General features: G+C 43.0%; 1 protein-coding gene across 1 annotated transcript; it reads left to right on the top strand.

The window, feature by feature from the left end:
* Positions 1 to 614: 614 nt before the first annotated feature.
* On the top strand, positions 615 to 25,801 carry ocstamp (osteoclast stimulatory transmembrane protein). Its single transcript, XM_043710741.2, has 3 exons — positions 615 to 700; positions 6,981 to 8,049; positions 23,162 to 25,801. Exons 1-3 carry the CDS (start codon positions 693 to 695, stop codon positions 23,510 to 23,512), a joined length of 1,428 nt encoding a protein of 475 aa, XP_043566676.1. The 5' UTR covers positions 615 to 692; the 3' UTR covers positions 23,513 to 25,801.
* Positions 25,802 to 27,914: the final 2,113 nt, after the last annotated feature.

The raw sequence follows: 27,914 nt of genomic DNA, 5'->3' as shown, positions 1-27,914 counted from the left end.
AGCAAAAAAGCAAAGGGGCCCAGTGCTTCATGCCAAACTGATTCTTCCTCGTGATAGTTTATGATCCATGTTCTCTTAAAACTTGTCTCCTGAGGTTAACATTGGGGAATAGGCAAAAGTGAGAACTGCAGATGCTGGAGATTAGAGTTAAGAGTGTGGTGCTGGAAAAGCACAGCAGGTCAGGCAGCATCCGAGGAACAGGAAAATCGACGTTTCGGGCATAAACCCTTCATCAGGAATACTTGCAGAGTGCAGAAGGCGGATTTGCCAAACATGCAAGAGCTCAAAACTGTTGAAAAAATTCTTATAAATAACATAATATTTCTCTGAAATTGCTAAGCACAAACTTCCTCCATTTGTTTATTCTTCATTTTCTGCAAACTAAGTCCATATAAGGTGGCAACGTCAAAGGTACTTTTTTCAAAAAAAGAGGAAACAATGACTTGTCAAAATAATCAAAATATTATGTCAGTGGGGAAGCTGATAAGTTTCTTTAGGGCAGCAACTGTGCCAAACTGTGGATGTGATTGTTGAGGTTTAATGGGAGGAGCGTACGGTGGGGGACAGTTTAAAACAAACTTCTGTTCCTCTTCTACCCGCTAACTGGCTTGGAAATTGTAATAGCTACATGACCGCTAACATCTGAAGTGACAACGCAGGACAAGAAACAACATCACCTTGTTGGCGAAAACATGCACAAGTAAGTAAATCCTGTTGGTTTTCTTAGCATTTCATTTTCCATGCGAAACGAAAGGCTGAATGGTTTTGTTATAGTCATCACCATTCAAAAATAGAGTTTTTGCACCATTTACTTATTTCACCAGGTCAGAGAACACCTGAGGTGGAACATGAAGGGGGAACTCCAAATGGAGTGTTTCTGAGGGTGGGACAAAATTAACAGGGACTTCTGCTACTGATCATTATAAGGTTGCAGCTGTGAATTTGAATCACAAAGGTGATTGTGACGCTCCTCATACTGAAATAAGTGGATGTCATTGGTTCTGTTTGCTCAAATATGAAGCTTAAAGACTTGAATGAGAAACAGATGCATGTACTTGCTTTGCACCATATCACCTCACCACCATTCCTCTCCCTGACTCCAATCCATAGAATCCAAAGTCATTGCCATCCCCCTCAGTAGAATGTGTGGGTAGAAGATTCAAGAGAACCAGTCAGAAGACAAAAGAAGTGCCACAATTCAAGCTACAGACAGAATGGAATGGTTCCACTATTACAATTAACACCCATGCCCCTCCCCACCCACAAAAAAAAACCTCCATTACCTATTTGGCTCTTTTTAAAATAGCTTGTTAAATAGTCAATGGTATCATTTCAATGGCCAGTCGTGTAAAGGTTCTGCCTATACTACTCAGATAGGTTAATCAGAAAGTCCCAGATTCAATTCCTACTTTGATGCTGAACTAAAGGTAAAGTCACCATAATCTTACCAGACTATGGACTTGTCTCTCATGAGATAGAGAGAGACAACTGATGGTGGTTTAACCTGAGGTTCACTACGCCTTAGGCAAGAGGAGAGATTGAGAAGAAGAATCCTTCATGGTAAACTCAGCTGGTGCAGGAATTGAACCCATGTCCTTGGTATCACTCTGTATTACAAACCAGCTGTCCAGCCAACAACCATTGCGCTCACATTGCCTCTGATCTAGGAACAGGATTAAAATCAGGCTGAGCTCTTGCTCTTCATTGTAATCAATTACTTACTGCTGATACATGTTAGTGTTTAGGAGGATTGGAAAAATGTTGACGATGATGTATTGCATGGTCAAAATCAAAAGACAACAATAACTTGCATTTGTGCTATCACCTTTAATGTAATAAAGCCTTCCAAAAGTACTTCACGGAATTGTCACAAAGCAAATTTTAGCACAAGCCTCATTTGGGGATATTACATCAGAAGACCAATAGATTACTTTTACTGAAGTAAAGGAAGCATATTTACAGAATATCATAATGGAGAGAATTGTGACAGAAAGGGAAAGAGATTTAGGGAGCTAATTACAGAGCAAACAGCCTAGGCAACTGAAGGTGTGGCCATAAATGATGGAACAATTAACCCCAGAGATATTTTGAAAGCCAGAATTAGAGAAATGTGAATATCTGGAGGGCTGGAGGAAATTAAAGCAATAGAGTGAAGCCATAGATAGATTTGATATCAATGGTGAGAATTTGAAAATTGAGGTATTAATTAATCTGGAGTTGAAAAATGTGGTGCTGGAAAAACACAACAGGCCAGGCAGCATCTGAGGAGCAGGAGAATCGACGTTTCGGGCATAAGCCCTTCTGCAGGAATTCCTGAAGAAGGGCTTATGCCCGAAACGTCGATTCTCCTGCTCCTCGGATGCTGCCTGGCCTGCTGTGTTTTTCCAGCACCACATTTTTCAACTCTGGTCTCCAGCATCTGCAGTCCTCACTTTTTCCTCCTTAATTAATCTGGAGCTAAGCTAGGTCTAGCAAACTGAGGGCCTATCGGTGAATAATGGGATTTGGTGCAAATGGACTCACAGTCAACAGAGTTTAAGGTTGTGGAGAATTGAACATAAGATCGATCAGGGCTCCACTGGAACAGTGTAATCCAGAGGTAAAAATTACATGTTGAGGATTCAGCAACAAATGGAATGAGGCAACGACCGGGTTGGATAATATTCAATTTAACAAGTGCTGTTGTCTGTAAAGCTACACCCCAGAAAATAAAAATAAATAAACAGTGGAATGCTGATAACACTGTCAGAAACCTAGATTTGCATATATTACACAGCTGCTACTAAGAATTTCTAAGTGAATGGCTTGTGTTTTAACCCAGTGACAAGTGACAGAAATGTACAAAACACAATGTTTGAGGAAGGATCAAGCTATTACACACTGCAAATAATTCAGCTACATTGCACCAATGCTGTTAATTTTGGTCTCACTTATGTGTGAAATTGCAAAGAAGTGAAAAGAGTTAATTTTTCAAAGGAAGTCAAAATATAAAAACCAACAAAGATTCTTTTTTTTTGGTCTTTTTTATTTTTAAAGTGACACTGAATCTGAAGGAAGTGAAGCCATTGTCTGGGTACCTTGCTGGTGCAGCTCATATTTCCAGATTGGCTGCCACAAAGACCAAGGCTTCACCTGCTGGACTGCCAATTCTCGCAGTGTGGCTGTAGATTGTAGTTTCAAACTGTAACAAGTCACACACCAAATCAAAGCTCCAAAGCTGCTGCCCAAATCAAATAATTCACTACTGTCCTGAAATCCCAACCTCAGAGTATCCTATGGAAAGATTCCAGATGTTTTGGGAGGTAGCTTTGAAAAAAAATAAAATCCAAAGAACCATGTTTTCCCAGTATGAAGTTTGTATTTTGAATAATCTCATTAATTTTCTCCTTTACTTGAAAATGTTTTACTTCAATACTTTTATGTCTCATACAATGTAATCAAAAGTAGATAGAGCATAGAACATTACTGCGCAGTGTAGACCCTTCGGTCCTCCATGTTGCCCTGTGGAACCAATCCGAAGCCTATCTAACCTATATTATTCCATTCTCATCCATATGCCTATCCAATGACCATTTAAATGCCCTTAAGGTTGGCTAGTCTACAACTGTTGCAGACAGTGCATTCCACACCCCTACTACTCTCTGAGTAAAGAAACTACCTCTGACATCTGTCCTATATCTACCACCCTTCAATTTGAAGCTATGCCCCCCTCATGCTAGCCATCATCATCCTTGTATAAAGGCTCCCACTATTCACCCGATCTAACCCTCTGATTATCTTATATGTCTCAATTAAGTCACCTCTCAACCTTCTTCTCACTAATGAGAACAGCCTCAAGTCCCTCAAGCTTTCCTCGTAAGACTTTCCCTTCATATCAGGGAACATCCCAGTAAATCTCCTCTGAACCCTTCCCAAAGCTTCCACATCCTTCCTACAAAGCGATGACCAGAACTGTGCACAATACTCCCAAGCGCGGCCACACCAGAGTTTTGTACAGCTGCAGCATGGCCTCATGGTTCCAAAACTCAATCCCTCTACTAATAAAAGCTAACACACCATCTGCCTTCTTAACAGACCTATCAACCTGGGTGGCAACTTTGAGGACTCTATGTGCATGGACACCGAGATCTCTCTGCTCATCTATGCTACCAAGAATCTTACCATTCGCCCAGTACTCTGCATTTCTGTTACTCCTTCCAAAGTGAATCACCTCACAATTTTCTGCATTAAACTCCATTGGCCACCTTTCAGCCCAGCTCTGCAGCCTTTCAGTTCCATTGGCCACCTTTCAGCCGTCTGTAACTTACAACATCCTTCGGCACTATCCACAACTCTACTGACCCTAGTGTCATCCACAAATTTACTAACCCATCCTTCTACACCCTCACTCAGGTCGTTTATAAAAATGACAAACAGCAGTGGACCCAAAATAGATCCTTGCGTTACCCCACTAGTAACTGAACTCCAGGATGAACATTTCCTATCAACCACCACCCTTTAGCCAATTTCTGATCCAAACTGCTAAATCAACCTCAATCCCATGCCTCTGTATTTTGTGCAATAACCTACATGGGAACCTTATCAAACGCCTTACTGAAATCCAGATACACCACATCAACGGCTTTACCCTCATCCACCTGATTGGTCACCTTCTCAAAGAACTCAATAAGGTTTGCGAAGCATGACCTACCCTTATTCCAATCAAAATGTTTATAAATCCTATCTCTTATAATCTTTTCCAATGCTTTATCCACAACCGAAGTTAGGCTCACTGGTCTTTAATTACCACGGTTGTCTCTACTCCCCATCTTGAACAAGAGACAACATTTGATATCCTCCAGTCTTCTGGTACTATTCCTGTAGATAATGACAACATAAAACCAAAGGCTCAGCAATCTCTTCCCTGGCTTCCCAGAGAATTCTGGGATAAATCCCATCCGGCCTGAGGGATTTTTCTGTTTTCACACTTGCCAGAATTTCTAACACCTCCTCCTTGTGAACCTCAATCCCATCTAGTCTAGTAGCCTGTATCTCAGTATTCTCGACAGCATTATCTGTTTTCAGTGTGAATACTGATGAAAAATATTCATTTAGCACTTCCCTTATCTCCTCTAACTCCACGCACAATTTCCCACGACTGTCGTTGATTGGCCCTAATCTTACTCTGGTCATTCTTTTACACCTTATATACCTATAGAAAGCTTTAGGGTTTTCCCTGGTCCTATCTGCCAACATTTTCTCATGTCCCCTACTCACTCATCTTAGCTCTCTCTTTAGATCAAACATAGTAAACTGTAGAGCATAAAAACCTGAACCATCTGTCAGTTGGCAATGTGACAGGGATGAAGTAACCTAGAATATAGCTAACAATCTAGAGGCTATGATGTCAACCCCTACCAAGGTGTGAAATTGAGTTTAATATGTTTTATGGTTCCTTCTTATTTCCCCAACCTATCGAAGAATAGTCATGCACCATTAGTAACCACAAAAAATGCATGGTACTTCTGGAAGTCTTCTGTAACCCTGAGTAAACAAGAACTGCAACATGAGATAATTAGTAATCCTTGATTCAGTAGTAAGCACTCCTCTCTGAGTCAGAAGATTGTGACATTCCTCTACATGGGTGTAACGTGAGGGCAGCTTGCTCTGTAATGGTGGTGCTGTGCCTCGAATAAGATACTGAACCAATGCTAAGGTACTGGAGACCATGGTAGTGTGCTGCAAATCTGAACAAACTCACCTCCCATGGAGGAGAAAATGAGGACTGCAGATGCTGGAGATCAGAGCTGAAAATGTGTTGCTGGAAAAGCACAGCAGGTCAGGCAGCATCCAAGGAACAGGAGAATCGACGTTTCGGGCATAAAAGAAGGGCTTATGCCCGAAACGTCGGTTCTCCTGTTCCTTGGATGCTACCTGACCTGCTGCGCTTTTCCAGCAACACATTTTCAGCTCACCTCCCATGGAGACTGCCTTGTAGCAAAGGAAGAGGAAGAAGAAAGATTTTGTCACTCTAGCATGATCGAAAGTTACCACCCAATAGATAATTTTACACTATGCAAATCCAAACCATTTGTCCGTTGCCAACCTGATCTGAATGAAGTAACCTAGTGTAGAACTAGTAATCCAAAGGCTCTGACTTCAAACCCTACCAAGTTATGTATTTGAGTTCAATGTATCTGTTAATTTATAACACTGGATTCAAAAGTTATTGTACCAAATACTGACTGAGTTTTCACTTTGAGGGGAGGAATCACAGTTTCTGAATCTCAAAGTCATCCCTGGGGACAACCTTCCCGCTGACAGAAGCAGTAGACTGCAGCAGGAGATGAGTAACTGAGAGTGTGCCCTAACAGGAAGGTGTCCTCTCACCAAATTTGTTGGAGAAGAGAGAAGCAGCCAGAGGACAACTGTGAGGGAGGGAGAGGGGTCTACTCCAGTAGGTGGCCTATAGGGACTTAGTGAGCTGAGAAGTAGAGTTGAAGCTGACCACCAGGATCTTATTATATGGCACAGCATTTTCTATGGGAGTACCTTCTAATCTTATATGTTTTTATTTAAATGATCTTGTGATGATCTGTTACCAGGCAGGCAGTGAATTTTTCTTTGGAGAGACAAACAGAGTTACAGAAAACCAAAATTCTGACAAAGGGTCACTGGACGCAAAATGTTAACTCAGTTGTTCTCTCTACAGATGTTTCCAGACCTGCTGAGTTTCTCCAACAATTTCTGTTTTGGTTTCAGCATCTGCAGATCTTTGTTTTGTTTTTAGTGAATTTTTCTTTGCCAGACTAATTTGGCATTGACCAATTCTTCATTGCCCCTGATTCGTTTGGCTTTCAGCACTCACATTCAGTCAGAATGTTGTGATAGGCTAATTGGGATCATGTTCAGTTGGAATATGTTTTTGTTCATGCATGGTGGAGTAGAATTTCCAATATCGAAGAATTCACTTGCTAAAAATTAATTTATTTCCCCTGCAGATACCGTATTTTGGAGAAACCCTTTTCCTGTGGGAGTAAATGGGCTCAGAAAATGAAGGAATTCATGCGGTTTGCATGGGTTACTTACTCTAAACCTACTCCAGATGACTGGAGAGAACTACTTGTCCTCTTTCTGTTATGTTCCAGTATATGTGCAATCATTGGTGGACTATTGTATAATTGGATGTTTTCATCTCTGAAATATGGATCATTGGCATCCAATATAATAACTTGCATATTCACGGGTGCCATGTTTCTGCTTCTCTTCCTGGTCCATCCTGTACGTTGCGTGTTCACAATGGTGATCCCCACATTAGGTTCTAAGCAAGGTCGTGATTTGCTCTTCTCCACGTGTTTCATGCTCAGTGCCATCAACATAATACCCAACTTTATGGGCAATATCAAGATGATTCTTCAAGTGATGCAGTGCATTGCTCTGACCTCAGCGCAAAGCCTTGTGAACTCAACAAACTTTCTTAAGCAGATTAAATTATCAATGGATAAAGATATAGCCTATCTCTTTGAACAAATCTCAAAGAGCAATGTGGTTTCAAAGTCGAAAGCAGAATGGCGTGTTAATTCAGACATCGAAATGTTAGCAATCAAGAATCATCTACAAGTTATTGGCAATGAAATCCAAGGCAACCTTTCAACAATTCAGGGCATATTTGATGAGACCACTTTGAATACCAACAGAGTATTAGCTGGCTTTGTTTTCTTCTATCTGTCTCTAACATCAGCTTGGTATCTCAAGGGCTATCTGACAGATCTGCAGTTCGACAATGTCTATATAACTAGCAGGCTGGCTCAGCTTATGCAAACAGACAAGGCGAAGCTTATGCAACTTGGTCGGACTTCCAGTAAAAAGCTAATCAAATCCACAGGGTTGAAGATGTCCCCGGATGAGACAGCCAGATGTGTGAAGCAATTTGTGATTTGTACAGTGTTCCTCGCCTTGTCTGCAATTTTCATTGCAGCAGATTTCATTGTCTTCAACCTGACCTCAAACATCCTGCTTCAGATTGCTGTTCTTCCACCTGTACCTATCACGTTGGAGCTTACATTTGTTGTAAATATGACTTTTTTCAAAAATTCTGCTTTCCTTGTGGTGACAAGATGAAATTTTGGTTGACATTCAGGTCAATGAGGCAATTAAAAGATACATACATTTAGTACTGGGATTAATTTCTAGAGAGGTAGAATTGGAAAGCAATGGAGTAATGTTAAACATGACAGACCGTACTTAGGAGTTGGGTGTAAACAGTCGTGTACTCTATTATAAAAATGATATAGATGCAACAGAGAAGGTGAGTTACTCTTGTAGAACTGACACACTATTCTGATTCAGAAAGAGATTTACTAGAATAGTTCGACTACTGTACTAATAGTTGATTGTCTTATGAGGAAAGATGACATAAACTGAAGAATGGGAAGCTGATTTCATTCAAACTAACCAGTCTTAGAAGTAGTCAACAGGACAGTTATGAAAGGATGTTTCCCTTGATTGGGGATTATAAAACCAGGTAACACAACCTCGGAATAAAGACCAGACCATTTAGGACTGAGATGAGAAGGAATTTTTTTTTAATTCAGAGGGGAGTGAATCTTTGAAATTCTCTACCGCAGTGGGCTTTGGAGGTTCAAATTGGAATTGATACATTTCAACACAACAAAACAGTTGAAGGATAGTGTGGGGAAAATGGTATTGCACTAGAAGATCGGCCATGATCTCATTTTTAAAATTTATTCTATCATGGAACCTGGGCGTCACTGGCTGGCCAGCATTTATTGCTTGTCCTGAGCTGCCATTGAGAAGATGGTGGTGAGCTACCTTCTTGAACTGTAATCCATGTGCTGTAGGTTCACCCACAAAACACTTAGGAAGCGAATTCCAGGATTTTGACCCAGTGACAGTGATGGAATGGCGATATATTTCTACACCAGGATATTGAGTGACTTCAAGAAGAACTTTCAGGTGGTGATGTTCCCATGTATCTGTGGCCCTTATTTTTCTAGTTGGAAGTGGTTGTGGGTTTGGAAAGTACTGTCTGAGGACGTTTGGAGAATTTCTACAGTGTATCTTCTAGATACTGCTGCTATTGAGTATCGGTGGTGGAGAGAGTGGATGTGGTGCCAGTCAAGTGAGCTGTTTTGTCCTGATTGGTGTCAGGTTTCTTGAATGTTGTCAGAGGTGCACCTGTCCAGGCAAGTGGGGAGTATTCCATCACACTCCTGAGTAGTGCATTGTAGACGGGGATAAGTTCTGAGGAGTCAGTAGGCCAGCTAATCGTTGCAGGATTCCGAGCCTCTGGCCTGCTCTTGTAGCCATTGTCATAGAGATGTTTAGCACGGAAACAGACCTTTCGGTCCAACCCGCGCATGCCAACTAGATATCCTAAATAATCTAGTCCAATTTGCTAGCACTAGGCCCATATCCCTCTTAATCCTTCCTATTCATACACCCATCTAGATGCTTCTTAAATGTTTTGGCCTCCACCACATCCTCTGGCAGCTCATTCCATATATGCACCATCCTTTACGTGACGAAGTTGTCCTTTAGATCACTTTTAAATTTTCTTCCTCTCACCTTAAACATATGGCCTCTAGTTTTGGACTCCTCTTGGCAAGTCTAGTTGAGTTTCTGGTCAATGGTAACCCCTAGTTTGTTGACAGTGAAGGCTGCAGTGATGATAACACCATTGAACATCAAGGTGCAGTGGTGAGATCAACTCTTATTGAAGATGGTGATTGCCTGGCATTTGTGTGGCATGAATGTTATTTGACACTTATCAGCCCATGGATGGATATTGTCCAGATCTTGTTGCACTTGAGCACGGACTGCTTCAGTATTTGAGGAGTTACGAATGATGCTGAACATTATGCAATCATCAGCGAACATCCTCACTTCTGACCTTATGATGGAGGGAAGGTCATTGATGAAGCAGCTGAAGATAGTTAGAACATGGAACATAATACAATACAGTGCAAAACAGGCCCTTCAATGTTGCGCCGACCTGTGAACTAATCTAAGCCCATCTTCCTCCACCATCCCATCATCATTCATGTGCTTATCCAAGGATTGTTTAAATCTCCCTAATGTTACTGAGTTAACTACATTGGCAGGCAGGGCATTCCACGCCCTTACCACTCTCTGAGTAAAGAACCTGCCTCTGACATCTGTCTTAAATCTATCACCCCTCAATTGTAGTTATGCCCCCTCGTACAAGCTGATGTCATCATCCTAGGAAGAAGACTTTCACTGTTTACCCTATCTAATCCTCTGATCATCTTGTATGTCTCTATCAAATCCCCACTTAGCCTTCTTCTTCCCAATGAGAACAGGTTCAAGTCTCTTAGCCTTTCTTCATAAGACCTTCCCTCCAGACCAGGCAACATCCTGGTACATCTCCTCTGCACCTTTTCCAATGCTTCCACATCCTTCCTGAAATATGGGGACCAGAACTGTACACAATATTCCAAGTGCGGCAGCACTAGAATTTTGTACAGTTGCAGCATGACATTATGGCTCTCGAAGCCAATCCCACTACCAATAAAACCTAATACACTGTATGCCTTCTTAACAGCACTATCAACCTGGGTGGCAACTTTGAGGGATCTATGTACATGGACTCCAAGATCCCTCTGCACGTCCACACTACCAAGAATCTTTCCATTGACACAGTATTCTGCCTTCCTGTTATTCTTCCCAAAGTGTATCACCTCACATTTATCTGCATTGAACTCCATTTGCCACCTCTCAGCCCAATTTTGCAGTTTATCTAAGTCCCCCTGCAACCTGAAACATTCTGACACACTGTCCACTACTCCACTGACTTTAGTGTCATTTGCAAACTTATTAACCATTCATCTATGACTGCGTCTAAGTCATTTATAAAAATGACAAACAGCAGTGGTCACAAAGCAGGTCCTTGTGGCACACCACTGAACTGAACTCCAGGCTGAATATTTTCCATCAACCATCACTCGCTGCCTTCTTTCAGAAAACCAGTTTCTAATCCAAACTGTTAAATCACCCTCAATCCCATGCCTCTGCATTTTCTCCAACAGCCTACCGTGTGGAACCTTATCAAAGACTTTACTGAAGTCCATGTACACCACGTGAACTGCCCTACCCTCACCAGCATGGTGACATCTTGCAAAATGTCCATATTACAGAGGAGGAAGTGCTGGATGTCTTGAAACGGGTAAAGATGGATAAATCCCCAGGACCGGATCAGGTGTACCCGAGGACTCTGTGGGAAGCTAGAGAAGTGACTGCTGGGCCTCTTGCTGAGATATTTGTATCATCGATAGTCACAGGTGAGGTGCAGAAAGACTGGAGGTTGGCAAACGTGGTGCCACTGTTTAAGAAGGGTGGTAAGGACAAGCGAGGGAACTATAGACCGGTGAGCCTGACCTCGGTGGTGGGCAAGTTGTTGAAGGGAACCCTGAGGGATAGGATGTACGTGTATTTGGAAAGGCGAGGACTGATTCAGGATAGTCAACATGGCTTTGTGCGTGGGAAATCATGTCTCACAAACTTGATTGAGTTTTTTGAAGAAGTAACAAAGAAGATTAATGAGGGCAGAGCAGTCGATGTGATCTATATGGACTTCAGTAAGGCGTTCGACAAGGTTCCCCATGAGAGACTGATTAGCGAGGTTAGATCTCATGGAATACAGGGAGAACTAGTCATTTGGATACAGAACTGGCTCAAAGGTAGAAGACAGAGGGTGGTGGTGGAGGGTTGTTTTTCAGACTGGAGGCCTGTGACCAGTGGAGTGCCACAAGGATCGGTGCTGGGTCCTCTACTTTTTGTCATTTACATAAATGATTTGGATGCGAGCATAAAAGGTACAGTTAGTAAGTTTGCAGATGACATCAAAATTGGAGGTGTAGTGGACAACAGGATCTTGACCAGATGGGCCAATGGGCTGAGAAGTGGCAGATGGAGTTTAATTCAGATAAATGCGAGGTGCTGCATTTTGGGAAAGCAAATCTTAGCAGGACTTATACACTTAATGGTAAGGTCCTAGGGAGTGTTGCTGAACAAAGAGACCTTGGAGTGCAGGTTCATAGCTCCTTGAAAGTAGAGTCGCAGGTAGATAGGATAGTTTGGTATGCTTTCCTTTATTGGTCAGAGTATTGAGTACAGGAGTTGGGAGGTCATGTTGCGGCTGTACAGGACATTGGTTAGGCCACTGTTGGAATATTGAGTGCAGCTCTGATCTTCTTACTATCGGAAAGATGTTGTGAAACTTGAAAGGGTTCAGAAAAGATTTACAAAGATGTTTCCAGAGTTGGAGGATTTGAGCTATATGGAGGGGCTGAACAGGTTGGGGCTGTTTTCCCTGGAGCATCGAAGGTTAAGGGATGATCTTATAGAGGTTTACAAAATTATGAGGGCCATGGATAGGGTAAATAGGTAAAGTCTTTTCCTGCGGTGGGGGAGTCCAGAACTAGAGGGCGTATGTTTAGAGTGAGAGGGGAAAGATATAAAAGAGACCTACAGGACAACTTTTTCACGCAGAGGGTGGTGCATGCATGGAATGAGCTGCCAGAGGAAGTGGTGGAGGTAGTACAATTGCAACATTTAAGAGGCATTTGGATGGGTATATGAATAAGAAGGTTTTGGAGGGATATGGGCCGGGAGCTGGCAGGTGGGACTAGATTGGGTTGGGATATCTAGTCAGCATGGATGGGTTGAAACGAAGGGTCTGTTTCCATGCTGTACATCTCTATGATTGTATGACTCTATGACTCTATGACATGCTTGGTCACCTTCTCAAAAATCTCAATGAGGTTTATGAGACATGACCTGCCCTTGACGAAACCATGTTGACTATCTGAAATCAAATTGTTGCTTGCTCAATGATTATAAATTCTATCTCTTCTAATCTTTTCCAAAACTTTTCCTACAACTGACTTTTCCTACAACTGACTTTTCCTCACTGGTCTGTAATTACCTGGGTTAGCTCTACTGCCCTTCTTGAACAAGGGCACAACATTTGCAATCCTCCTGTCCTCTGGTACTAAACCTGTAGACAATGACGACTCAAAGATCAAAGCCAAAGGCTCCAATACCTCCTCCCTAGCTTCCCGGAGAATCGTTGGATAAATCCTATCCGGCTCAAGGGACTTGTCTACTTTCACTCCTTCAAGAATTGATAATACCTCTTCCTTACTAACCTTGATCCTTTCTAGTGTAATACCTCGTATCTCATTCTTCTCCTCTACAATATTCTCCTTTTTCTGAGTGAAAACCGAAAAGAAATATTCATTTAACACCCCTCCGATCTCCACAGGGTCCACACACAACTTCACACTTCTGTCTTTGACTGGCCCTATTCCTACCTTAGTCATCCTTTTATTCCTCACATACCTATAGAAAGCTTTAGGATTCTCCTTTATCCTACAGACTGCTTGCTAAAGACTGCTCATGTCCTCTTTTTGCTCTTCTTAACTCTCTCTTTAAGTCCTTCCTAGCTTACCTACCACTAAATCAAACACCCTCTTGTTGACACATAATGTGTCATGAAAACCCTCCTACACACATTGGACAAATACTGATCTGTCCGACGTACTGCATTTCCAGTCAATTATGGGGAAGTTAAAGTCCCCCATAATGACCACCCTGTTCCTTTCACTCCTACTCAGAATAGTTTTGCCGATCCTCTCCTCCACATCCCTGGAACTCCGAGGAGGCTTATAAAAAACTCTCCTCTCCAGTTTCTAATCTCAGTCCATACTACCTCAGTAGACGAGTCCTCATCAAAGGTTCATTCAGACACCATTATACTGTCCTTGACTAATAAGGCCACACCACCCCCTCTTTTACCGCCTTGCCTATTCTTAATGAAAGATCTAAACCCTGGAACCTGCAACATCCATTCCTCACCCTGCTCCATCCATATCTCCAAAATGGCCACTACATCGAAGTCCCAGGTACCTATCCATGCTGCAAGCTCACCTACCTTATTTTGGATACATAGAACATGGAACATAGAACAGTACAGCACAGAACAGGCCCTTCAGCCCACGATGTTGTGCCGACCATTGATCCTCATGTATCCACCCTCAAATTTCTGTGACCATATGCATGTCCAGCAGTCTCTTAAATGTCCCCAATGACCTTGCTTCCACAACTGCTGCTGGCAACGCATTCCATGCTCTCACAACTCTCTGTGTAAAGAACCTGCCTCTGACATCCCCTCTATACTTTCCTCCAACTAGCCTAAAACTATAACCCCTCGTGTTAGCCATTTATGCCCTGGGAAATAGTCTCTGGCTATCGACTCTATCTATGCCTCTCATTATACCTCAATTAGGTCCCCTCTCCTCTTCCTTTTCTCCAATGAAAAAAGTCCGAGCTCAGTCAACCTCGCTTCATAAGTTAAGCCCTCCAGTCCAGGCAGCATCCTGGTAAACCTCCTCTGAACCCTCTCCACAGCACCCACATCTTTCCTATAATAGAGCGACCAGAACGGGACACAGTATTCCAAGTGCAGTCTAACCAAAGTTTTATAGAGCTGCAACAAGATCTCATGACTCTTAAACTCAATCCCCTTGTTAATGAAAGCCAAAACACCATATGCTTTCTTAACAATCTTGTCCACTTGGGTGGCCATTTTAAGGGATCTATGTACCTGTACACCAAGATCCCTCTGTTCCTCCACATTGCCAAGAATCCTATATTTAATCCTGTACTCAGCTTTCAAATTCGACCTTCCAAAATGCATCACCTCGCATTTATCCAGGTTGAACTCCATCTGCCACCTCTCAGTCCATCTCTGCATCCTGTCAATGTCCCGCTGCAGCCTACAACAGCCCTCTATACTGTCAACGACACCTCCAACCTTTGTGTCGTCTGCAAACTTGCTGACCCATCCTTCAATCCCCTCATCCAAGTCATTAATAAAAATTACAAACAGTAGAGGTCCAAGGACAGAGCCCTGTGGAACACCACTCACCACTGACTTCCAGGCAGAATATTTTCCATCTACTACCACTCGCTGTCTTCTGTTGGCCAGCCAATTCTGTATCCAGATAGCTAAGTTCTCCTGTATCCCATTCCTCTTGCCCTTCTGAATGAGCCTGCCATGGGAAACCTTATCAAATGCTCGCTAAAGTCCACATCCACAGCTCGCTAAAGTCTAACCAAAGTTTTATAGAGCTGCAACACCACATCCACAGCTCGACTCTCATCAACGTTTCTAGTCACATCCTCAAAGAACTGGATAAGGTTTGTGAGGCATGACCTGCCCCTCACAAAGCCGTGTTGACTGCATTTAATCAAGCCATGCTCTTCCAGATGGTCTTAAATCCTATCCCTCAGAATCCTTTCTAACGCCTTGCAGACGACAGACGTGAAACTTACTGGTCTGGAATTGCTGGGGATTTCCCTATTTCCTTTCTTGAAGAGAGGAATTACATTTGCCTCTCTCCAGTCCTCAGGTACGACTCCAGTGGAGAGCGAGGATGCAAAGATCTTTGCAAGTGGTGAAGCAATCGCATTTCTCGTTTCCCAAAGCAGCCGAGGACAAATCTGGTTCGGCCTGGCGACTTGTCAATCTTAATGTTTGACAAAATTTTCAGCTTCCTCTGTCTCTGTCCATTCCAGCATGCAGACCTGCTCTTCAAAGGTTTCATTCACTACAAAGTTCGTTTCTTTCATAAAGACAGAAGCAAAAAACTCATTTAGGGCTTCCCTACCTCCTCAGACTCCACACACAAGTTCTCTATGCTATCCCTAATCGGCCCTACTCTTTCTTTGACCATTCTCTTATTCCTCACATAAGTGTAAAATGCCTTTGTGTTCTCCCTAATCCGTTCTGCCAAGCCTTTCTCGTGCCCCCTCCTGGCTCTCCACAGACCATTTTTGAGTTCCTTCCTCGCTTGCCTGTAATCCTCTAGAGCTGAGCTTGATCCTAGCTTCCTCCACATTCTTGCCTGTCTCAGAGGGACATATTTATTCATCACTTGCAACAACTGTTCCTGAAACAGTCTCCACATGTCTATAGTGCCTTTACCATGGAACAATTGCTCCCAGTCCATGCTTCCTAACTCATGTCTAATCACATCATAGTTTCCTCTTCCCCAATTAAATATCCTCCCATTTTGCCTAATCTTCTCCTTCTCCAAAGCTATGTAGAATGTGAGGCAGTTGTGGTCACTATCACCAAAATGCTCTCCCACCACAAGATCTGATACCTGCCCCAGCTCGTTTCCGAGCACCAAGTCTAGAATGGCCTCTCCCCTCGTTGGCCTGTCAACGTACTGAGTTAGGAAACCCTCCTGAACACACCTTACAAAAACAGCTCCATTCAAATCTTCTGCTCGAAGGAGGTTCCAATCAATATTGGGAAAGTTAAAGTTACCCATTACAACAACCCTACTACATCCACACTTTTCCAAAATCTGCCGACCTATGCTTTCTTCCATCTCCCTGCTGCTCTTGGGGGGCCTGTAATAAACCCCTAATGAGGTGACTGCTCCCTTGCTCTTCCTAATTTCCACCCATACTGACTCGGTAGGCAGATCTTCCTCGACATTGGAAGCTCCTGTAGCTGTGATACCCTCTCTGATTAGTAGTGCTACACCCCCTCCTCTTTATCCCCCCTCCGTATTCTTTTTAAATGCTCTAAACCCTGGAACATCCAGCAACCATCCCTGCCCCTGAGAAACCCATGTCTCTGTTATGGCCACAACATCATAGCACCAAGTACTGATCCATGCTCTATGTTCATCACTTTTATTCCTGATACTCTTTGTGTTAAAGCAAACACACTTTAACGGATCCCTTGGTTCCTTCCCAGGAAAATCCTTCCCACTAGCTGGTCTACCTCTTGCTATTGCCTCATCTGCATCAACTCTCACCTCTGGTATACAGTTCAGGTTCCCACCCCCCTGCCATACTAGTTTAAACCCTCTCGAACTACTCGAGCAAACCTTCCACCCAGGACATTGGTCCCCTTCCAGTTCAGATGCAACCCGTCCTTCTTGTACAGGTCCCACCTTTCCCAGAAGGCATCCCAATTATTTACGTATCTGAAGCCCTTCCTCCTACACCAGCTGCGTAGCCACGTGTTAAGCTGTGCCCGCTCCCTGTTCCTCGACTCGCTATCTCGTGGCAATGGTAGTAAACTAGAGAACACTACTCTGTTCGTCCTGCTTTGCAGCTTCCATCCTAACTCCCTGCAATCACTTTTTATATCCTCAGTTTTCTTTCTGGCTATATCATTAGTGCCAAGATGTAACACGATTTCTGGCTGTTCGCCCTCCCCTTTTAGAACCTTATACACCTGACCGGAGATGTCCCGGACCCTGGCACCAGGGAGGCAACATACCTTCTGGAAATCCTGATCCTGACCACAAAATCTCCTGTCGATTCCCCTAACTATCGAGTCCCCTACCACAAGTACTTTTCTATTCTGCCCCCTTCCCTTCTTTGCCACAGTGTCAGGCTCAGTGCCAGAGAACTGAGCCTGACACTGTGGGTGGCACAGTGGCACAGTGGTTAGCACTGCTGCCTCACAGCGCCAGAGACCCGGGTTCAATTCCCGCCTCAGGCGACTGACTGTGTGGAGTTTGCACGTTCTCCCCGTGTCTGCGTTGGTTTCCTCCGGGTGCTCCGGTTTCCTCCCACAGTCACAAAGATGTGCAGGTCAGGTGAATTGGTCATGCTAAATTGCCCGTAGTGTTAGGTAAGGGGTAGATGTAGGGGTATGGGTGGGTTGCGCTTCGGCGGGGTGGTGTGGACTTGTTGGGCCGAAGGGCCTGTTTCCACACTGTAAGTAATCTAATCTAAAAAAACTGACTACTATGGTTTTCCTCTGGTAGGTCATTCCCCCAGCAGTATCCAAAACAGTATACTTATTGCTGAGGGGAATGTCCACAGGGGATCTCTGCACTGTCTGTCTGTCCCCTTTTCTCCCCCTAACTGTAACCCATCTATCCTTGTCCTGAGCCTTAGGAGTAGACACACTTCAAACCAGCTTGCTGTCTGCCAGCACATTCCTGTGACCATGAAATCCTGTCCATGCCCTCCCTACTCTCATCCTTCTGTGCACTGGAACTACATCTCAGGCTCCCATCCCCCTGCCAAGCTGGTTTAAACCCACCTGAATAGCACCAGCAAATTTCCCACCCAGGATATTGGTACCCCTCTGGTTCAAGTGAAGACCGTCCTGTTTGTAGAGGTCCCACTTTCCCCAGAATGAGCCCCAATTATCCATGAACCTAAAACCCTCCCTCCTGCACCATCCCTGCAGCCACACGTTCAGCTAATATCTCTCCCTGTTCTTCACCTCACTATCATGTGGCATGGGAAACAAACCAGAGATAACTCTGTTTGTTTTAGCTCTCAGCTTCCATCCTAGCTCCCTGAAATCCTGCCTTAAATCCCTATCCCTCTTTCTACCTATGTCATTGGTGCCTACATGGACAACGACTTGGGGCTGGTCCCTCTCTCCCTTCAGGACCCCAAAGACACGATCTGAGACATCACGGACCCTGGTACCTGGGAGGCAATACACCAGCCGCAAGTCTCGTTCATTCCCAACAGTCCTCCGATCTAACCCTCTAACTACTGAATCCCCAATGACTAACACTCTCCTCCTTTCCCTCCTTCCCTTCTGTGCAATAGGGACAGATTCTGCGCCAGAGACCTGCACCACACTGCATACCCCCCAACAGTATCCAAAACGGTATACTTGTTTTCCAGGGAAACGACCACAGGGGATCCCTGCACAACTGTTTTTTCCTCCTTCAAACAGTCACCCAGCTTTCTTCGTGCCTAGGAATAACTGCTTCCCTGTAACTCTTCCCTATCAAAGCCTCTGCCTCCCGAATGATCCAAAGTTCATCCAGCTCCCACTCCAGTTCCCTAAAGCGGTCTTGGAGGAGTGAGAGTTGGGTGCACTTCCGACAGATGTACTTGGATGGAACACTAATGGTGTCCCTCACCTGAAACAACTTGCAGGAGGAACATTCCTCTCTGTCTGCACTGCCATCCCTGATAGTCCCCTTCTCAGAATATGAAAAAAGAGAAGCTTACCTGATGTGTCCCTGGTGTTTAAGGTTAGAGGAGGTGGTTGGGTGGGAGGCCCCACAAAGGAAAGGTATCAGGTTTAGAAAACACTCACTTATATGGCTGAAGGGAAATAAAAAAAGTCCCTCCTTTCCCAGAAACCTCTAGTCTCCGATGTCAGATGTAAAGACTCAACTCAGTGACTCACCACTCCCGACAGGGCCTGGTCCAAGCTCCTGCCCTTCGAGCTGCTGTAACTGCTGCTGTTGCTCCTGTTTGGGCCACGGACATTACCCTGAGGAATTCCTGCACAAATATCCTGGAGCTGAGATGTCTGAACTCCAACAACCGCAACCATCTTCCTTTGTGTCAGGTATCACTCTAACCAGCAGATAGTTTGTCCCCTGATACCCACTGATTCTCTTTTTGCTAGCACTCCTTGATGCCACACTTGTTCAAATACAGCCTTGTTTTCTCGGGCTGTCCCTCTCACCTCCCCTCTGGAATTGAGCTCTTTCGTCCATGTTTGAACCAAGGCTGTAATGACGCCAGGAGCTGAGTGGCCCTGGCGGAGCCCAAACTGGGCATCACTGAACAGATCGTTCCTGAGCAGGTGCTACTTGACAGCGCTGTTGATGACACCTTCCATCACTTTACTGATGATCAGAAGTAGACCGACAGAGCGGTAATTAGCTGTGTTAAATATGTCCTGCTTTTTGTGTACAAGACATACCTAGGGAATTTTCCACATTGTCAGGTAGATGCTGGTGTTGTAATTGTAATGGAAGAGTTTGGCTAGGGACATGGCAAGTTCTGGAGCATAACTCTTTGGTACTACACAAAGGAAGATGGTTGCGGTTGTTGGAGTTTAGACATCTCAGCTCCAGGGCATTCTGCAGGAGTTCCTCAGGGTACTAAGTTTCTCTTTTATTGGTACTACTGCCAGAATGTTTTCAGGGCCCATAGCCTTTGCATTATCCAGTGTCTCCAATCATTTCTTGATATGATGTGGAGTGAATCGAATTGGCTGAAAACTGTTATCTGTGATGCTGGGGACCACTGGAAGAGGCTGAGATGAATCATCCACTTGGCACTTATGGCTGAAGATTGCTAAGAATGCTTCAGTCTTAGCTTTTGCACTAATACGTTGGGATCTTGAGGATGGGAATATTTGTGGAGCTACCTCCTCCAGTGAGTTATATAATTAACCATCACCATTCACAACAGAAGGTAGCAAGACTGCAGAGCATGGATCTGATTTATTAATTGTGGGATTGTCTGTCTATTACTTGCTGTTGCTTGGCATGCAGATTGTCCTGTTTGGTAGCTGCCCCAGGTAACACCTAATTTCTCTGCCTGATGCTACTCCTGGTAGGCCCTGCTGCACTCTCCACTGAACCAGAATTGATCCCCTGGCATGAAGGTAATGGTAGACTAAGGTATATGCCTGGCATGAGTTTGCAGATTGCAGATGGATGCCCAGTCTTGAATTGCTACATCTGTTTGAAGTCTGTCCCATTTAGCACAGTAATAATATCACACAACATGATGGAGGTTATTCTCAATGTGAAAGTGGGACTTTGTCTCCACAAGAACTGTGTGATGGTCATTCTTACCAACGCATCTGCAACCAGCAGATTGGTGAGAGCAGCTGAGGAGTGAAATCTGGCCAGAACACATGGTGGAATATCCTAATAATTCATCTCATAAATTAGCTGTATCATTTCCTTTTGAGATTCTTGCAAGCGATGGCCTTATCAATAAAGTTGGTAACGTTCTGTATTGTGTAATTACATAAAACACTTTGAAACCGCTGATGATTGCAAAAGACACAGAGTAAATACAAGTTGTTCAATTATATTACATTGCTAGGATTGTCTTTGTTATATGATGAGAGATTCGAGTTGTAGGCAGACAATCTCTTTATCGGAACCAAGAGTTTTATAACATAGGGAAATATTAAGTCAGAGGCACAAGTTCAGATTTTTAACATTGTTGGAGACCCTCTCCACATAACAGAAGTAGGTTGAAATCCTAAGTTCCAAACCCACATTTCTCACTTTCACTGGGATGAGATTGCAGGGTGCACTGTGGTCCCAGCATTCTCAGTTTGTGAAGGCTGTTGTCTATTTAAATGAAATTGATACCAGAATCTCTTATTTCGAGAACCTAGAGTATGGAAACCAGGCCATAGCGGCTCTCTTCTCAGTACATTTCTTTTGGATAACCAGGTGTCCCTCTGGAGAGCCAACATATCCCTATGCATATAGTTTCAGGACATTCGTAGCCCATAGTGTTAGGTAAAAGGGTAAATGTAGGGAATGGGTGGGTTGTGCTTCGACGGGTCGGTGTGGTCTTGTTGGGCCGAAGGGCCTGTTTCCACACTGTAAGTAATCTAATCTAATTATTGGCGCAGGGTCAAGGTTCAGGTATCCTTTAAGGCTGGAGATCAGGGATCCTTTGTAGGGATGGATGGGATGTAGGGACGCAGATATCCTTTGGGGATGTCAGGTATTGTTTTGGATTAATAATATGAAGAAGATTGTGCACAAGAGGTGCATTGATGCACTTCTCTTTTTGCACTAGAAAAATGGCTGCAACTAATTGCAAAACCAAAACCTCTTCATCTCTCAGTAAGCTCCCTCTGAGTTTGGGAAAGGAGCCGGTTGGAATAACGTGCTGCTATATAAGATAGAAAGGTTTTGTTATGGACCAGTAGAGGAGTAACTTCAACAAAGTAATAAATAATAATATAGAATAAAGCTTTTCAAGACTGCAAGTTACTGGAAATAAATAGTTGTTTAATAGAAGATTAAATGAAGCTGCTTAAATGAAGTTGTAACATGAATTTGTTCATTTGACACATACAGTTACAATGAAGTAACGTTGCTCAAGGCAACAAGTAATTCATTTCATAGCTTGATCACTTTTTCTCTCCTATCCCACGCTTAAACAGGCTGCTCAACGGCAAAAACAGGGAAGCAACAGACAGACATCTAATTATCTTCATATGAGTGGCTTAACGGGTGAAATTTCAGGGCCTCAAAAGTTATATCCCTAGACTGGTGAATATGTATGAAATTATAAAGAACAGCCACAAGCATGATGGTATGAATGGCCTCATTCTATGATTCAATGAGCTGGGAGTGAGTGACAGTTGTAATCTATCCAAGAGACGCAGATTGTTCACCAATGGATAGTGTTTAGCTGGGAATTATTTACAATCAAACATCCAGATGATGTACAAAAAATAGTATTTGGGCTGTAGAAATTTCTTGGGGTGCAGGCAGAAAAGGTAATGCAAAATCAACATTCCCTATATCTAGGAACCCCCAAACCAGTGCAAAGTTGTAATTCAGGCTTCAGCTATTAGTCTGGGCAGGCTAGGGCTTGAGTTGTGCCTTTGCAACTGGTTCGGTTTTCTGCAAAAACACGTTCCAAGTTACTCACTACGCTGGCATTCGTCTCAGTTGAGTTTGTGAATTGTGGGGCTGGGATTGAGGCATGTTGTGGAAGCTATGCTGATTGTGGTTGAGTTGAACGATCATCTTCCTTCCGGCTCCACATTTTATCTGGAAAGTGACTAATGCTCATCTCTTCCAGGATACCGTGTTCTTGAGATGGAGAGCCAAGCAGAGCACAGCCGATGTCAGTTCCATTCCTGGGTTCTCCAACTTTCTCAGGGGTCTTATAACACAAATTAAGTCCCCTCCTTCCATATTAAAGTCCTTTACAGCTATGTTTAGATGTATGGCACAGCACTGTACAACATGAAACATATTTAGCTGTCAGGAATTTATCAGGCAAATGTGGGAAATCTGGTCTAGTGTTGTTACAAAATATGATGATGTCAAAAGTAGTTTTGAAATTACATTGGTACACACATATTTAAGAAAGCCAGACTATCCACAATGTATGATATCCAAATTAAGTCTGCAAATTAAGTCTGGGGATTTACAGTTAAAACCTAAAAATAATTAATCCTTCTCTTTCATTATAAGGACATGATTTTAATGCCACAATTGATTGCAAAATGCCATCATATTAGCAGCTTGAGAAAAAGATGGCTTTAAAATTTTCTCTGTACTTTATATTTTTCATATTTATGTTCATAGTTATGGCAAATGTTTTAAAATGAATTGGTCTATTTCAGGTAAATATGGTGATTCCATTAATTACATCCCGATCTCTAATAAACCGAAAACCACAATTCCACTGGGATTTCATCTTTGTTTCTGATGTTTGCACGTTCCACCCATCTTACCCTAACATCAAGGTCATCTGTATTGTCTGCCTGCTCCACACTATTGCTTATATGACAGTGTTTTTGGAAACCTATGCTTTACGTATACGAAGGAAAATTTCGGCAGCTTTCTTTGAACAGCGAGAAGTCGAAAGAATCAACTATTTGCACCAAAAAATTTTGACAGATTCAGAACATCAATTTGAAAACAAGACTGCTGTCTTCTCTGTGTCCGAACAATGCAATGTGACCTTTGAATAGTAATGCAAAATATGACTGCTGTCTGCTGGCTGGCTTAGATTTTGAGAATCATATTAAAATATCAGAGGAGTAGAAATTAAATTTAAACATTTGGTGCGAATACTAACACTGCTCTTAGGTTAATGCTAGTTGGTGTCAGTACGAACACCCCATAGTATTGTACTGTGTTGAAACACTGTTACCTGTAGTACAGTGCAGAGCATGGTACAGAATTGGTACAGAAGAGTTGCACATATTATAAAGTCTGACTTGGCGGTGTTGACAGCACTAAATTATATATGGAGGTGCTGTCACAAAATTATTCTAATTACACAAGATGTAAATCCTAAAAGCAGCCAAATAAACTTACCACAAACAAAATATTCAGTTCAACTTGGACAAAAGATTCCTTTTTCACTCCATAATACTGTATTCACTACTAGTTGGACTGACCACATGAAGAATCGAAAGGTTTCTGAAGAGTCCTAGAAATGGTCCCATAGCACCAAGCTTTATTTCTCCTTGCTAATAATCTACAAGAAACCACATTACATCACAGCAGAGACATTCCATCAGGCTCTCGAAAATAAGCAGTTAACAAGAGAGCTGATTGAGCTCGCTCCTTACAACATTGATAATATGATGTCCAAAATTTATTTAATTTTCCCAATGAGACAACCATAGAATTTACTTGAGTCTCTCCACTGATTCCTAAAGGCAACTAAGAGTAACATGCAATAAGTAACAATAGAATAACCACAATTATTCAATGCTGAACTACTATGGATCTATTATTCATTGCTTTACTGGTATCACGCTTTGTTTTAAAATGAGACTAAACTATTTTAATGTGTGTTGTATCTTCAACATTCAAAAAAAATTCAGCAAATGCTACAACTGTTTCTGTGCCGTTGTGTTTAGATTATGTAAAGTTTGAAACAACAATGGAAACCTAAAGCTGGCTGACAAAAAGAATTAGACAATATTCTTGCATTGGGCAAAAGTGAGGACTGCAGATGCTGGAAAGCAGAGTTTAGATCAGAGTGGTGCTGGAAAAGCACAGCAGGTTAGGCAGCATCCGAGGAGCTGGAAAATCGACATTTCAGGCAAAAGCCCTTCATCAGGAATAGAGGCAGGAAGCCTCCAAGGTGGAGAGATAAATAGGGGGTGGTGGCATTAACTGATCAGTCATTGGCAAGTGTGAGGTTATCCATTTTGGACCAAAGATTCCTTGGGGGTGCTTCCTTGATGGTATGAAGTTAAACACAAATGGATGTCCAAAGAGACTTGGGGGTTTAGATGCATACATCTTTAAAATGCCACAAACAGGAGTAGAAAATAATTAATAAGACTAATGGAATCCTAACCTTTATTTCTGAAAGACAAGGATGCAGAAATTATGCGGCTGTTTTACAAAAACTTGGTTAGACCCCTGTAGTGATTGGGACCAGGTTGACTTTGTTAACCATAAGGTTCCCAATTGGCCCTGGTTTACAATCTCAATTACGAACCTCATAGGTCACCCAATCACCACAAATCCATTTGGAGTATTGTGAGCAGATCTGGGCACCACAGTTTAGGAAGGATATATTGGCCTTGGAGACAGTACATGTGGGTCGACAAGGGGACTTCAGTGGTTAAGTTATGAGGAGGGATTTCACAGATGAGGTCTGAATTATTTTTCTGCAGAATTCAGAAGGTTAAGGGATGATCTGATCGAACTCTTCAAGATATTAGCAGGAAAAGGCAGGGTAGACAAAGAAAAACTGGTTGGGGATTCTAGAACTAGGAGTATAGTTCAAAAATTAGTGCTAGTCCATTCAGGAGAGATGTGAGGAAACATTTGCCCAGACAACGGGTGGTAGAGGTTTGGAACTCTCTTCCACAAATGGCAGTGGATGCTGAATGTAGTTGTTAATTTTAAATCTGAGAAATTTTTTATTTATTTGCAGAAGTATTAAGGGATATGGGCCAAAGGTAGGTAGACAAGGTTAGGCCAGACGAGCCATGACTTCATTGAATGACAGAACAGATTCAAGAGGCTGAATGGCCTATTCTTGTTCCAATGTCCGTATATTCAGTATAAACGTTAGGAGTTCTGCACTGCTTGCTATCGCCAGAAGCCCTAAGTTGCGTTTTTTTTATTATTCATAAGCAGTTTGGAACTTGCCGTGGAAAATTAACATTTTTTGATTACTACTTATTGGAAAGTTGCCCATGTATGTGGGTGCGCCTGTGTGAAAACAATACTATCTCTGTCATAGCAACAGCAATTAAGTTTTCCAATAAACTTTTTCAATGAGCACTAGATGTGAAGTGTATTGGAGATTTATTTCTGTGTCATTATTACATTACACCTGTTCACAGCATCTGCCACTGTTGTCTGGGAGATTCTCGGTTGTGTTACATAAGTACTGAGGATTGCCAGTCACTGGCAAGGAACATTATCACTCTTTCTATAAAAGCAGGTATGGTATGGTAGTGTCCAAGGAGAAGGAGAATCAACGTTTCGGGCATAAGCCCTTCTTCAGGAAGGCTTATGCCCAAAACGTCGATTCTCCTTCTCCTTTGATGCTGCCTGACCTGCTGCGCTTTTCCAGCAACACATTTTTAAGCTCTGATCCCCAGCATCTGCAGTCCTCACTTTCTCCATGGCATGGTAGTGATCACATTTTGTGACTAAGAATCACAAAATGAATTCAAGCCCCTCCATGGCAGTCATGGACTGGAAAGAGAGATATTCTGATATCTCCAATACCCATTTTCCTTCTGTTGGTAGTTAAATGTTGACAAAAGGTTGATGTATGTTAGACCATGAGACCATCAGACATAGAAGCAGAAATTAGGCCATTCAGCCCATCGAGTTTGCTCTGCCATTCAATCATGGCTGATAAGTTTCTTAACCCAATTCTTCCACTTTCTCCCCGTAACCCTTGAATCCCTTGACAATGAAGAATCTATCTATGTCAGTCCACAATATATTCAATGACCTAGCCTCCACAGCATTCTGTGGCAATGAATTCCATAGATTCACCACTCTATGGCTGAAGACATTTCTCCTTATCTCCGTTTTAAAAGTTATTCCCTTTAATCCAAGGCTGTGCCCTCTGGTACTAGTCTCTCCTAGCAATCTTCCCAACATCTACTCTGTCCAGGCCATTCAGTACTTTGTAACTTACAGTTAGGTTCCTGTGGCCCCGCCTCCTCGCAGCACCTCATCCTTCTAAACTCCATTGAGTATAGACACAGAGTCATCAAACATTCCTCATATGTTAAACTTTTCATTCCTAGGACCATCCTCATGAACCTCCCCTAAACATGCTCCAAGGCCAGTACATCCTTCCTGAGATATAGAATAGAATCCCTACAGTGTGGAAACAGGCCCTTTAGCGCAATAAGTCCATACCAAATCTCCAAAGTGTATCCCACCCAAACCCATTCCCCTACACTGTTACTCTACATTTACCCCTGACTAATGCACTTAACCTTCACATCCCTGAACACTATGGGCAAGTTATCATGGTCAATTCACCTAAGTTGCACATCTTTGAATTGTGGGAAGAAACCGGAGCATCCAGAGGAAACCGACGCAGACACGGGGAGAATGTGCAAACTCCACACAGACAGTCACCTGAGGCTGGAATCGAAACCGGGTCCTTGGCAGCAATGGTAACCACTGAGCCAATGTGCCACCCCCAAAGGGGGCCCAAAACTGCACACAATACTCCAAATGTGGTCTGACCAGAGCCTTATAGAGCCTCAGGAGTACATCCCTGCTTTTATATTCAAGTCCTCTTAAAATAAATGCCATCATTGCATTTGTCTTTCTAACTGCTGACTCAACCTGCAAGTTTACCTTGAGAGAATCCTGGACTAGAACTCCCAAGACTCTTTGCAATTCAGACTTCTGAATCTTCTCCCCATTTAGAAAATAGTCCCTGCCTCTATTCTTTCTACCAAAGTGCATGACCTCACACTTCCCCACATTGTCCTCCATCTGTCACTTCTTTGCCCACTCTCCTTATCTGTCCAAATCCTTCTGCAGCCTCCCCATCTCCTCAATGCTACCTGCCCCTCTAACTCTCTTTGTATCATTTGCAAACTTAGCCAGAATGCCCTCAGATTCTTCATCTAGATCATTAATGCATAAAGCGAAAAGTTGTCATTCCCAACACTAAGCCTTGTGGAACACTACTTGAGTACCATCCTGAGAAGGATCCTTTTATCCCACTCTCGGCTTTCTGTCAGACAGCCAAGCTTCCATCCATACCAGCACCTTGCCTCTAACAACATGAGCCTTTATCTTACTCAGCAGCTTCCTATGCAGCACCCTGTCAAAGGCATTCTTGAAGTCCAGGTAAATAACATGAATTGGCTCTATTTGGTCAAACCTGCTTGGTACTTAGTCACAGAGTAATAGAGA

Source organism: Chiloscyllium plagiosum, unplaced genomic scaffold (assembly GCF_037043375.1).
Source record: "Chiloscyllium plagiosum isolate Xiang-an unplaced genomic scaffold, Cpla_swu_hap1 HiC_scaffold_15, whole genome shotgun sequence".
In the NCBI taxonomy this organism is placed as follows: Eukaryota; Metazoa; Chordata; class Chondrichthyes; order Orectolobiformes; family Hemiscylliidae; genus Chiloscyllium; species Chiloscyllium plagiosum.
Note: the sequence above shows the minus strand (reverse complement) of the source record. Positions and strands in the feature narration are given on the sequence as shown.

Bases quoted from the DNA above. Each gene is read 5' to 3' on its own strand.
- ocstamp (XM_043710741.2), top strand. The intron at 8,050-23,161 runs GTAAATATGACT...GGTCTATTTCAG, and splicing joins CGTTGGAGCTTACATTTGTT to GTAAATATGGTGATTCCATT.